A 15,192-nucleotide genomic window follows, 5' to 3' on the forward strand; every position below is an offset into this window, starting at 1 on the left:
GATTCATTGATCGATTGATCGATTGATTGATCGGTCGGTCGGTAGGTCGGTCGGTCAATCGATCGTCGATTGCTTGATTGCTTGATTGATCGATTGTTCGATTGATCGATTCATTGATCGATTGATTGATTGATTGATTGATTGATTGATTCATTGATCGATTGGTCGATTGATCGAGTTATCGATTGATCGATTGCTTGATTGCTTGCGTGCTTGCTTGCTTGCTTGCTTGCTTGATTCATTCATTGATTCATTGATTGATTGATTCATTCATTCATTGATTCGTTCGTTCGTTCGTTCGTTCGTTCGTTCGTTCGTTCGTTCGTTCGTTCGTTCGTTCGTTCATTCATTCATTCATTCATTCGTTTATTCGTTCATCCATCCATTCATCCATTCATTCATTCATTCCGATAACTGGCGCGTAAGATAAACTGATATCCAAACATATGCATCTCTTTCGACAGGTAGCTGTTATTTCGAGGTGACCGTTTAAATAAGTTTCACTGTATCTGTAATGGACTGTCTAGAATGGTTATTATTTTAAAAAATTATCTTAGCTAGACAAATGTCAGGAACTCGTGGCCTAAACATATGATCAAAATAAATATTAAATATACATATCGCTATGTACATATCTTTGATACGGGTTGTAAATTAATTTCTGCCTCTCTGATTTATTGCACTGACGCAACATAACACTCAATACTTGACCCATATGTTCTCAAAGTAGGTGTTGTTCTCAGACTATTTTATTGTTCTCAAACTATACTGATGGAAAGAAATAAGGGATCACACCAAAACCCTCATCCACAGTGTCAGGAAGTTAACAAATGTTACATTCGGTCCCACGATACATCTCTGTACTTGATACACAGTAACAGTGACTAAAATGTGGTCTACTATATCAAGTGTTCCCTTAGTTTTGTTCTCTCATAGTCCATTTAGTTTTGTTCTCTCATAGTCCATTTTGTTTTGTTCTCTCATAGTCCAGATGAAGGAAATTTGAAATAGAGAGGTGTTGTCAGGGAAATATAGTGTTGTATAATATGTCTCATGAATTAAGAAAAGTCGTTCAAACGGGAGGGGAGGGTACACTGGATCAGCAGGTTTTTTCTCCATCTCCAGTGTTACAGCTACTATAAATGAAATACCTAGTAACAGGTAACTAAAATGCGTTACCTTGTTGTTAAATAAACTGTCCATTCCTCTTGTGTTTGTAGAAAAAGTTCATGGTGCAGACCAAATCGCTAGTAGAAACAAAATGTCGCATTCTCTGTCTCTGTGTATGTGTATATATATATATATATATATATATATATATATATATATATATATATATATATATATATATATATATAGAGAGAGAGAGAGAGAGAGAGAGAGAGAGAGAGAGAGAGAGAGAGAGAGAGAGAGAGATATGCGTAGGTGGATACATTCAAAAACACAGTCAGTACATGCATAAACCCATCATGTGACATGCACACACACATACGCATGCACACATCTTTTCTACTTTTCACTTCGTTTCGGCCTTGACGGTAAAAACACCTTCTCGTGAATGCAAGTTCAAACACATGCATATAATTTTCACTGCACTCCGATTCCCTTGACCGTTAGCATTTTAAAAACTATATGTCTATACTGGAAGGGGTGGGTACAATATGTATGTGTGACACGTGCTCACTCTTATAACAACGTATGGCGAAAATAGGGGGGTAATCAAAGCAAGCATGACAAATATGAATATCTGGTGAAAAGCCCGACTCGTGCTTTTGTTACAGGCTGGGAGCCACGTGTGTGTGGTGGGCAGTGGAAGGCGATGACGCGTAGCTGAGTGCTGGGATTCCTACCTGTGCTGTGGATCTACCTGGGTTTGCTGTGGTGCTTCTTATTTTGAGGGAGGAAAATACGGACGTACATGCATGTGAAGGGAGCAGTAAGCAAGCTGCTCGCTGCGTCAGGCCACGCCCCGGAGTAAAGTAAGTGTGACGTAATTAAGAAATCTGAAAGTAAGATGTTGATAGAAACGAAAAAAAAGAAGAAAAAAAAAAGAGAAAAAAAAAGGCCCAAGCCCATGCTTTGTTAATACAAATAGTTGATATTATTAGGAACATAAAGTCACATGTAATCATAACAAGTTTCAGCAGTCTTGAATATGACACCTATTACAATCAAGTCTTCAGCTGTCTCAACGTTAATTAAAAATGTGATAAATTAAAAAACAACAATAAAAAAGAAAAGAAAAAAAAACCTTTATTATTAATTACGTTTAATTTTGCATATTATAGGTTAATGAAAGCTCTAATCAAAATGCCATCATCAAATAATGTATTATGTGTTAAAAACGCTGTATAATTAATACTTTACATGATATGCATGTGTTTTATTATAACTAGTAATTCATTTGTATCCTGCCATTAAGCTAGTTGGACGTTATCTTTAGTTTCAATATATTATAGCTCTACATCATTTGGTTTCTTATTACATTCTCATTCCCTGTCTTTTCTCTACAAACTGTTTCAACTTACCATTCCTCTTAGATAATGCGAATTTTACAACTCGTTGGATTGACCTTCGTTCTTCGGACTAACACAGAAAACTGAAATTAAATTGCATATAAAATATACAATGCATATAGGATATTTAGTATCAATGGTTGATAAAAAGTGTGGATACGTTTTATATGGCTATAATAAACGAATGAGCAATAGTAATTCGTGTCATGGTGTACATGCTGTATTCTTCACTGAGTTTAATACAATATTCTAGACTACTGAATATAGCATTTATTTATTTATTGACTTATCTATTTACTTATTTATTTATTTAGCTGTTTATATATTTATTTAGTTAGTTAGTTGTTTATTTAGTTGTTTATCAGTTATTTATTTATTTATTTATTTAATCGCCAATCTATATTTGTTGAAGTACTGTTCGCCGTTTGCAGTTAGATCACCGGAAGTGTTATTCGCCATTTTGAATACCACTTTCTGTACATTTATTTGTACATTTATTGTCTTTTATTTTGTAATTTGTATTTATAATCACTCCCAGCAACATATGACCTATTTGTGCAGTTATATAGCTTGTATTAAAAGTGCAGACAGGGGAAACAGGGAAACTCTTTTTACGTGCCCCTATCCACAAGGGTTCAGGCACGCCCACCCCGGATTCAGCCTCTGACTACGCCAGTGACAGACATGGCAAAGACATGGTTAATCTAGGTTCCTGTGACCTTACACCAAAGGTACACTTTGACATTTTGTGTTCGCGCGATCTGTCCTGTCAAAATTATAAACAGACTCCCAAGTTACTAAATCGACGCCGAGTAAAGGTAAATTACAAGGTCATTTGCATCCAGGATTTAATTCATTTAAAACCTTCGTGCACTGTTCAAAACCGTGCTATTTTGATAGCCACGCTCTCGAGTGCACCATTCCAGCCCAGACCGACTGACATCAACTGGAACAACAAAGATTTGCAATAAAGTTAGTATAGTTTGGCGGATCTGATTTCCGCTGTAGAAGGGCATTAATATGGATTTGATAAAGAGGAATGGTTGATATTTGTTCTGGCTGCCACCTGATTTAGACCCGTACTTCCCCGACCGCATTTCTGGCGTTGGTTCTCCATTGCAGACTTCATCGAACGGCGCCATCTTCCTGAAATATGCAGGCTATTGCGTGATCTGCTATTTATAACAACTGATAATCAATATATAGTCGATATCATGTTACATGTTCACACAATCAGCATTTCAACTTCAGTATAAAACATGCAATTATTTCAAAATAATGATTTATTAATATTTTTGGGTGTGTTTTTTTCTCCATAGTAAATGCAATAGTTCTGTCAGCATCCTTAAATAATTAAAATAAAACCCTTCTTGATTTACTATACATATGTAGCTGTCTATGTTGGTCAGTTATACATTAGTTCAATTATGCAATATAGGAAAATTATTTTATATAGGGTACGCCAGTTGACCAGTTAATCCGATATGTTAATATTAATTAACTGAAATAAATATTGTTTAAACTATTTATTAATGCGAAAATCATGCGACGACAGATGTATACGATGTATACATTCAGTGAGAGAGAGAGAGAGAGAGAGAGAGAGAGAGAGAGAGAGAGAGAGAGAGAGAGAGAGAGAGAGAGAGCGAGAGAGCGGGATGGGGTGGGGGTAGAGCGAGAAAGAGGAATTGCCTAGTAAGAGTAATTAATTATTTTAATACTTCATTAAGTGAATGCTTAACAGAACAGAACAGAAAAGAACTTTATTTCGCCCAGGGCCATCGTTCGATATATTCATATATCATATATCAGCATCAAGATGACACGGTTTAAAAAACAATTCATAAACTGTAAGTAATGGACATTTTAGGAGGAACAGACATACGAAATACGAAATAACGACTACTTGTTACAATGCATTGGCGTTGTACTGGATATCGTGTGCGATTGTAAATGTACACTTCTATCTCCAAAAGAAATAATTAGTCATGTCACTGCTCGCAGGTCGCGTAACAGAGACGTATTGGGCACCTTCTGATATAAAAAATAAGATGACCATATCTGATTTAATTGCAGCCAAAAATAAACTCCAGAGTTCTTCCGTCTGCAGGGATCCTGAAGTATGTACGAGGTCAAATTCCCACATGCACTCCACCTAGCAGCTTCGTTTTCTGACGTAACGCTACGTTTTTTATGTCATGTAGCATCAAGCTTTGGTATTTTGGTACACGCAATTGTACGAGCCTGAGCGCTGATTCGAGGGTTCATTATAAACATTCGTTTTGTTGGCGACGACGAATCTGATAGAACAGATGCTTGATTTACATGCCTAGTCTGGGCAGACAGATCGGTCCGGGGGAATTTAGATGTGGGTGGTTGGGAGGGGCGGTTTATAATACAAATAATTACTGATAATGTTACCGGAAGGACACCGGAAGTGACAGTCTTCTCCAAACAATCCTTCCTGTAAAACTCATGTAAATTTAAAAAAGAAGAAGAAATAGATAAAAATAAACTAAAATAACATAAAATAAAAAAACACATTTATTTCGGGTTTACAACGAGTTCGTAGAGTTTAGGGCCAATTGTAACCTTGAATGAGAAGGATTAGAAGTATCACGATTGCTCACTTTTACTCATACTAGTTTCAAAATACAAAAGTTGGTTAGTGTCCCAACTCACTGTCAATGAGCCGAACCTTTAGCCATCCGCAATCACATAGGTTGAAATAGGGTGAAAGGCGTGGTCTACCCGTATTTGAATTTACCGCGAATGACGTCATGGATATAAGTTATGTTATGTGCAATACAGAGAAAACGAACATGCTATACACAATATAGGTTTCGAACGAACCTACATAACTTTACGTTATTTATTTTGACATATACATTTGTTCACCAACGCCATAATAATCAGTCTAATATTAGTAACAATGAACACTGTTTGTTTTAAGTTTAACCAGAAATGTCTTCATGAATACTAAGACGTATGAGCCATGACTAGTTTCCAAGGACAGGTCCCTAACGGGTTAGCTTAATTACATTTTTACCAGAAATGGGTAATGCCCATATAATATCAGGTGCAAAATGGTATTATCCTGGTATAAATACTTTCCAAGTTAATAATCAGTAAAGAGGGTTCAGATTTTGAGAGGCCAACTTTTTTCTTTTATAATACCGTATCTTGCGAGTTTGTGCAGTTTTAGCTACTTTTTCGTTTAGTTGAAAACGACGATATATTCATGATTTCTTTTCATGTGCGTGACAAAGTGGACATAAAAGATCCCCAGATGTTAACACTGGCGTAGCCAAGATTTTATATTGCGGGGGCACCCAAATTGTGGGTGGGGGTGTGACAACCACATCGTCTGTGAGTTATGTTATGTGGCGACAGAAAAATATATAACGTGGTGGGGAAAAAGAGGTGTGACGAGGGCATTGTCCCCCATCCCCCCCCCCCCAATCTGGCTAAGCCAGTGGCTGTTAATTGATTAATGCTGCGGGTTTACTTTGAAAACTATGATGTGGTGTGATGTAGCCAAGAGGTAAAGCGCTCACCTGATGCGCGGTAGGGCTAGGTTCGATCCATTTCCATGGGCTCATTATGCTATTTCGTGTTCCAGCCAGTGGACCACTACTGGTACATCCAAGGCCGTGGTATGTGCTGTCTTGTTTGTGAGATGGCGCATATAAAAGATCCCTTGCTACTAATGGAAAAATGTAGCGGGTTTCCTCTCTAAGACTATAATATAGTCATAATTATGTCATAATTACCAAATGTTTGACATCCAATAGCTGACGACTAATAAATCCATGTGCTCTAGTGGTGTCATTAAACAAAACAAACTTTAAGCTGTAAAGGTACAATGTTTAACTGTAAGTGTAACTGTGACCAATTGGGCTATTTGTTGCTCCAGACATTGCACCACGACTGGCATATCAAAAGCCGTGGTACGTGCTACCCCTGTTTGTGGGATGGTGCATATAAATGATCCCTTGCTACTAATGGAAAAATGTAGCAGATTTCCTCTCTAAGTCTACACTTCAAAGTTGCCAAATGATTGACATCCAATAGCCGGTGATTAATAAACCAATGTGCTCTAGTGGTGTCGTTAAACAAAACAAACTTTAACTTTTTGTGAATTTGGCTCCTGTTTTAGTGTTGATTTCTATTCCAGGAACAGATCCAGACTGTAATTAGTTTCGCTTTCAACAACTTACACACGGGTATACAATTTAATCATAATAAACGTTAACAAGTGACTGATTCACATAATCGCGTCATGCCAAACATTTTACGTGACTTGCATTGGTTTTGGTGTCAGTTTTAGGCAAGGTGCTCTTTGATCAGGTTTTTTTTGTTTGTAAAACATATTTCTTTCACCGATATCGGATTTCAAATCGCCGACTCGGCATATTCAGGTAGCATTATTACCTCACAATGAAATGCACTAATATATACATATTTACTCATACACATAAAATAAGACCATTAAATTTTAACAGCGAGCTACAAACAAGGTCACAAGGCTCACTAAATCGAGAGTGCATCATCGTTTCTCAATGACTGACGGGACCCTCTTTGAAGTTTATGGGTGTATTGAGGTGCGCGCGTGTTAATGTCACAGAGGTTAGGCAGGGTTGGGGTCATCGCTTCGGAAAGTGAAATGATGTTCTTAGCCACTATGAATGAAATGCGAGTACGGCGTATAGCGACCAGAACGTGTCCGGAAAACCCTAGCTGCTTCGGTATTCAGATGGTTGGTATTACTTTAAATTAGCCAAACACGGCACTTTGTCATTGTCTGTTTCGAGATAAAAAGTGCGGGTCAAAGCCATGTATTTGCAAGGTCGCAAGGAACGGAATATTGGTTTAGCGACAAACGGTTTCAGCAACGGCAATTGGTGTCGATCATGCCTGTGATAGTCCCGCTGCCATCTAAGGTCTAAGGTACTATTTTCGTTTGGTAACAAGGGATACTCTATGTTGGGTGGGTTTTTTTTCACAGCCACTTTTGATACGCAGACATGACCACTGATATACTTATCGTAAAGAGTTGGCTGTGATGGCAAATAACCAAACAATTTCACTATAGGGAGCCCGATTCTACGACTTCACGTCTTTGCTGAGCTTTTTTCAAGGCCAAACTCCGCTCCCCTGGAAAAAAACTTTCTAATTTTAGTTTACAGATGTCCTTTGTATGTAGCCTGAGACTAGTGTGTATTATTATATCCAGATGAGGGTGTTTTTTATAACTGCACCCCTTAAAGAATTACGTATTTGTTGACACCCCAGTACATTGTTTGACCTGCAACTAAGAATTGTGACATTGATATTCATTCCAATTAGCAAAAATAATTTTTAATGAATACTTTCAAATAAACAGGACAGCACATGTAATTATTTAAAAAAAAAAAAAAAAAAAAAAATTAATAAGTTTGTTTTGTTTAACGACACCACTGGAGCACTCTGATTTATTAATCATCGTCTATTGAATGTCAAACATTAGGTCACTTTGACGTCTAGCCTTAAAGAGGAAACCCGTTACATATTTTTCATTTGTAGCAAGGGATCTTCAGCACCATTCCACAGACAGGATAACACATACCTGATCTTGAAATAATGTTTTGTCCCAGGACGCTGATAATTACCTAGATCTCGCAGAGATTACAAGCATATACAAGCATATTAGACAACCACTAGACTCGAGTGCTACACGGAGCTGCACGTGGCTTGGGAATAGCACTTTCCTCTGAGATGCTGTTGGTGTCGCAATGAAAGGTCAATGAAAGGATGACAATCTCAGTGACCAAATGTTTGACACTAATTAGTCGCTGGTCAAACAACGTGCTGTGTGTCGCTTAACAAACAGCTTTTATTTGTGAGCCACATTCCACTATCTATATACTTCTGTTTCTAGTATTCCATTGGATATGGTATGGTGTAAACATAGCTTGATATTAATTATAATTCAGTCATATTTTATGCACGCATGCGTTAGTCCAGTATTGCTAATGTAACCTATATAATTATGCAAGGTTTAGGACTAATCATTTAAAGTTAACGACACCACTAGAGTATATTGATTTATTAATCATCGACTATTGGATGTCAAACATATGGTCACTTTGACAGTCATAGAGAAGAAACCCGTTACATTTTCCCATTAGTAGCAAGGGATCTTTTATATGCGCCATCCCACAGACAGGTTAACACATACCACAGCCGTTGATATACCAGTCGTGGTGCACTGGCTGGAACGAGAAAAATCATTTACAGATAGGTGTGTAGACCTTTTGTCCATACTGTATTGAAATCGCACAGCATGTTTGCGCCTTTAGTTACATGCATCTACATCCCACTGCGGAACTGCGTCTGAGAATCGCGAAGTACACATACGAGAACGGAGTACTACTTAAACTGTGTTTACATATCACCAAACAGTGATTTCGTGTTTAACATTTAATATAATCACAGTCCACAAATAACATTTCAAGTGTCACCTGCCGTGCGACTTATTACGGTGACACGTGCATATTTGTAGCGCAACATCGCACACGTGTGCTGCATACACTCTTCTATTGGCAGCTGCATATGATGTGTCTTCAAATGTGTATAACATACTGCACGCGTTTGTGTACAGAATGCACTCTTTTTATTAGCAGCTGCATATGACGTACCTTGAGCTGTATAAAACACACTGCAGGCTATGGTTGAAAAGACCTGAGTGCGACACCCAGTTTCGTATCGAGGATTATTGTCAACAAAGTGCTAAATTCTTTCGGAAGAGCAGATGTTCTTCAAACAGAATTAAATGCTTCATTTGAACTACAGTATATATTCTTATGTGTGGAGGTAAAGCATACGTGCCGTGTGTCGAGAGCCATGATAACAAGCGAGTAATGCCGTGTCTAACATTTCATTTAATCTCATGGAGTGAAATGATCCACTTAGAACATATTGTCAGTGTTAAAGGACAGCCGCACGTAGTTTCGTGGACATCTGGATTACGATGGAAAGCCGTTCAGCGATGTTTGTATTTAATACAAATATACAAATTGAAATAAAGCCAAAACTAAAAAACACACATACACAAATCTCCAACCCCAACAACAAACCCGAAAAACCCACCAAAACAAAACAACAACAACAACAAAAACAAACAAACAAACAAACAAAATAAACAAAAAACACCACCCCAAAAACCCCAGCAACACAAAACAAATCTCTCAAATCCACCAAATATAAACCAACTAAAACAAGAGAAAACAAACAAACAAAAAAACAAAACCCACTATAAAGCACATTCTCGTCAAATAGCGTAAAGGTACTAAATCAACCGTATTTTTCTCCATCATCAACGCGAGCATAGATATTAGCGCGAAATTAATTATTTTCAAATGGATAGGATCTTAAAATGTTATTGCAACAAACGCAATTATGTAGGATATGTTACGTCGTGAAAGGCCTTTCAGAACCACTGTAAACAGATATATTACAGGAATCGTCTCTCCAACTACATTTGATGCAGTTAACATGCTTCATAGTATATCTAAAAGATTCTGGAGCAGAAGGACCAATGTACAAGGCAATATTACATGCATTTAACGCTTTTACTATGGTGAAACAGAACTGCCATCGACATAACGACATAATGTAGGGTTGGGATTACTTTTTACAATATGCTGTGATATATGTTCACATTATGTTGGCTTAATTATTCGATATATTAACAACATGCCTACAAATATATGATTTTGTCGTAAAAAATAACTTTCCGAATTATATCATTATGTGGATGGCTGTTCTATTCCACCATATTTGGAAGCCGTGAATATGTGTGAAATTAACTAACATTTTGTTTTATGTTTCGTTTATTCAGTGGCACATTCAACTACCGGTATTGTTGAATTACACTGATGTAAGAACATCGCGATCAGGCTTGTTGGGAAATTCGGTTCATATGCAAAGAGAAATAAATCATCGAGAAATGGAATACCAGCTGCATGTCCCAATTTATGGAATATTCTGGTTTTCGTTTATTTATCATTGTCAGTTGTGCCGTAACACGTGTTTATTAGGCGGACGATGGTATGGATGTAAAGAAAATGTTTACATCGAGAACCTCTCGTGGGAAGCTGGTCATTCTCAAACCAGTTGTTCCATCACTGACAGTTCAGTGGTTTATGTGCATATAATAATGCCAGCAGTTTCTACTGAAAATATCTAATGCATCTAACATAATTTAATTTATGGGTTTGTCTTTGTATTATCGCTATGAGAGAAGACTATTTTTCCCCCACCTAGTTATGCACGACAGACCCATTCCATGTGGAATAAAAAGACTACATCATATGCGGTCATGTGGGATAGAAAAAGTACAGCCTCGGTGGTGAAAATTAGACCCTGGAATTCGGCAAGACACATATGATGAAGTCTATTAGAATAGTATAGATGGTATAGTATTTAAATTAAATACAACGTAATCATGTAAAAATGCACTAATTTAAGTAAACTAATATTTGGAGCGCATTGAAAAAACATATTGTCAGCCTGATTCAGGATTTGTTTTCAAAGATATGTTTTTGTTTAGTGTTGTAAACATTCTGACGCTTGTGGGATTTGTCCTCGTATTCGCTATGAAGACAGTCTTGAATTATGCAATTTTCAGAATCGCCGCTGAAAGGTTGGTCCTGTTTGCTTGTCGTTATTGCGAAGTCCGTGTGAAGTCAGTCTTGTATTAAGCAGTTTGTAGAATGACCGCAGAAAGGTTGGCGCTGTTTGCTTGTCGTTGCTGATATTTTCTGTTTTGTCTTTCAGGAGAGATGTGGTCATTGACCCACACATTCCCCACAGGATTGATATTTATCCTCGCCAGTGTTTCAAGCCGTGAGTACAGTAGTTTTATTATCCTTATCATGTACTTAACAACTATTTTTAATATTGACCAGTGAAGTCGCAGATCCCAGGTTTAAAACACCACGGCGTGTTTTTCAATATTAAAAGTCATTTGTGATAATTGACATCAGACATTACTTAGATGGTTTTTGTAATACCAGGAAATGTATTTTTCATAATTCTAAAAACGCACGTAACGATTATGGAGAAGACCTCTGATCTATTTTTAGAGGGCATTTCCCCATTTCAATGTCACTGACTTTTGTTTCACTTTATTGTAACTTTATTCAAATGTGTTACAGGTTTGTAGATCAGCCAAACTTAGTGTCCATTTTTACGGTCTGAAACTAGGGTCTACGACTTTAATGAACAATGTTCATATTTTAAATTACAATCCCTTCATAGTTTCCAATTGAATGCTTTATACATTCGTCGTTATCTAACAAGTGTGTGTATAACCGTCATTTGATGTGTTAGATGGAGAAAAACAAACGATATTATGAACTATTGGCCACTGAAATTCGTGTTAAACTGCTCAACTTTGAATCAAAGATTCCGGTTTTCGTTGGCACTAATGACATACGCCATTTTCACTCCAAAATTGAGAACATTTACGTCTCAAGGGTTTGGTTTGCTATATGACACCATGTGGCTGTGCTATCTGTCCTTACAGTTGGTGCAGGAACCGATTCAAACCCAACTATTCCATTGTACACCTATGTCTCAAAAGGCCAATGTATAATATTACAAAATAACATGGGCAGATCCAACCAAGAGGGCTTATCATTGAAAATACAAATCGTTTTAATTCTTCCCTAATTACTAGATGTCAATATATGAAACAACACGTTTTATAATTAGTAACTATCGTGATGAACGAACTGTCACCCGGAAATGAAGTGATGAATGAACTCTCAACCGGAAGTCTATTGCGTAGTTAGACCGTAAATGGTGATGATGAAACCCCCTACACGTTACCTTTCCAAAAGAAGATATATAACATTTACGTTCTCTTAATCTCGTATGTATTGCTAACATTAAAAGTAGTCAATTTTAAATATAATTAACAAGTCTGAATCAAACCTGAAATCTTGACTGCAAATGGACATAATTTCAATAATGTTAGAGTCTGGTGTCCAAGGGTGTCTAACATAAATTTTGTTATTTTCAATAGTAGGTCTAAATAACAGAAGTGGTGCACAGCTTGTATTTCCTCTGAATCTTCATTGTGTTATTGGTTGATAGCAACAGAGACACATGTAAAATGTATTAATAAATTAAAACTATAACTGATTGTTTAAATGATGACCGTTTGTAACTGTAGCACTGCTCAAGATGTAAACTATGCAACTTGCGGTATTCATGATGACGTTTAATAGTAAAAACAGTTAATTAGTCTAACTAGCGTATTACGAAACCAGCAACCTGTAATTTGAGGTGAGCATTTTACGGGTAAATGGGGCGGGACGTAGCCCAGTGGTATTTAGCACTCGCTTGATGCGCTGTCGGCTTGGGATCGATTCCCGTCGGTGGGCCTAATGGGCTATTTCTCGTTCCAGTCAGTGCACCACGACTGGTATATCAAAAGCCTTGATATGTGCTATCCTGTCTGTGGGATGATGCATATTAAAGATCCTTTGCTACTAATGGAAAAATGTAGCGGGTTTCCTCTCTAATACTATTTGTCTAAATTACCGAATGTTTGACATCCAATAGCTGATGATTAATAAATCAATGTGCTCTAATGGTGTTGTTAAACAAAAACAAATTTTACAGGTAATAATATTAACACAAGAAATAAAATACACAGCCAGAGATATTTTCACTTTTACTCTTTTACAATTTATGATTATAACTAGGCCGTTACACCACCCAGGCTCGTAATCTAGAGCATGCTCTATTAACACCATTAGCATAGCATGTTAGCTACAGTATCCAACTTGCGGTATTTTTACGACTTTCAGTCGTACATGTTGAGTGCATTATAAATTAATTCGCATATTATACAACTAGGGCACTTGTAGATTTGGAGTGTACACCGCAATACCATTAACACAAATATGAAACTATTTTTATTACCGAGGAGTCTTGCGGCGGTCACTGTGGTAATGGTCGGCGTTGTTACTTGGTGTGATTATGCACCATGATAATTTACCAAGACAAATCTCGCCTTGCTTTCTGGACGTCGTTATATTTTATTTGGTGTGTTAGGCACGCTCCTGACCTCTGACCTTGATTTTTCGGTGTCGAATGTCGTCGTGACTCCTGGCGACTGCTGTGATCCGGCGTGTCCCCATCAGCAACTAAACGGGACAACATCTTTGTAGTGTTTTGTTATCGCCGCACAACACCCTTTGATGTCGCCGGTTAGGTCCGCCCGATAAAGAAGGCTCTTGTTTCCAAGTTTGATTTTGTGATTGGAGACTTTCCGCAAAGTCAGCATATGTGAGTTTAAGAAGTGGCCGTTTGTAACCCCTAACGTTGTTGTTGTTGTCCATATTTGCGATTTGTGAGAGCTTTTGTTAAGTTATAAAATATTTAATTATTAGGAAAGACAATGTAATATACTCTTCAAAAAAAAAAAAGGTGGAATGATTATATGATAATAGTGAATTAATTGGGCAAACATTACTACCGGTAGTTCAGTAGGTTTTATGATCACCAAAGATCTTGAAGGACGATTGGGGTCAGAAGTGATATTTGACTTTTTTCATCAGTAAATCGCAAATTCAAACAATAAAAATGACTAAAAACAAAACAGTAACAAATGTATGATCAACAGAATGAAAAAGATTGACAGAAATAATGTTCCACAGTGATTAATCGACCTTCCTGGGAATTGTCAAAATCGAGAATGACACCCCCACGCACGTGTACGGGGCAACTGCGTGATGCACGTGCAAGCTATGGAATGTGTTTCGGTGTGTTGATAAACAGACCTGGACCCGTTCCACGAAATGATCTTAGCCCTAAGATTATCTTAAGCGCATTGCTACACTATGGACGTAAGTAGATCTTAGGGCTAAGATCGCTTCGTGGAACGGGGCCCTGAATCTTCTTTACTAGGATGTCTGTGGTCAAAACGTATGTTCGGTCTAATAGTTGATAGTAACATTAATATTTCAGGTTCCCCTACTTTACTAGGATTTCTGTGGTCAAAACGTATGTTCGGTCTAATAGTTGATAGTAACATTAATATTTCAGGTTCCCCTACTTTTTCTGAAGAGTAATATATGATGTTGAGACACAATTACGCGAACTAACGAAAGTTCATTTATCTCCAATACCTTTCTGAGTAAAATTATCAGCATGACGGGGCGGGCCGTAGTCCAGTAGTAAGCGCTAGCTTGATGCGCGGTCGGTTTAGGATCGATACCCGTCGGTGGGCCCATTGGGCTATTTCTCGCTCCAGCCAGTGCACCACGACTGGTATATCAAAGGCCGTGGTATGTGCTATACTGTCTGTGGGATGGTGCATATAAAAGAGCCCTTGCTGCTAATCGAAAAATGTAACACATGAAGTGGCGACAGCGGGTTTCCTCTCTCAATATCTGTGTCGTCCTTAACCATATGTCCGACGCCATATAACCGGAAATAAAATGTGTTGAGTGCGTCGTTAAATAAACCATTTCCTTGTTAAAATGTGTGGTGTAACTCCAATAGGATCTGAAGTCCAAGTTGGCCGCTTGGTTATATCTTGGCTTCTGTGTTTCTGTTTATAATCCAAGATAGCCTTCAAAATTAATATAACATATTTGCCAGTTTCTTCTTCTTCGGA

The 15,192-nt window shown here is 37.5% G+C and overlaps 1 protein-coding gene across 6 annotated transcripts in view; it reads left to right on the top strand.

Moving 5' to 3' along the window:
- The window catches only part of LOC121376402 (collagen alpha-1(IX) chain-like), a 195,163-nt gene that overhangs the window by 56,481 nt on the left and 123,490 nt on the right, over nt 1-15,192 (top strand). For 4 of the 6 annotated variants that reach the window (XM_041504263.1, XM_041504265.1, XM_041504266.1 and 1 more), the window contains exons 1-2: nt 1,667-1,979; nt 11,337-11,405. In XM_041504263.1, the coding sequence (XP_041360197.1) occupies nt 11,342-11,405 (64 nt within the window). In that variant the 5' untranslated portion in view covers nt 1,667-1,979; nt 11,337-11,341. Of the gene's footprint in view, nt 1-1,666; nt 1,980-11,336; nt 11,406-15,192 lie in introns of those variants that run through there. The other 2 variants (XM_041504261.1, XM_041504262.1) reach the window with 1 other exon arrangement.

Source organism: Gigantopelta aegis, chromosome 6, assembly GCF_016097555.1.
Source record: "Gigantopelta aegis isolate Gae_Host chromosome 6, Gae_host_genome, whole genome shotgun sequence".
Classification (NCBI taxonomy): domain Eukaryota; kingdom Metazoa; phylum Mollusca; class Gastropoda; order Neomphalida; family Peltospiridae; genus Gigantopelta; species Gigantopelta aegis.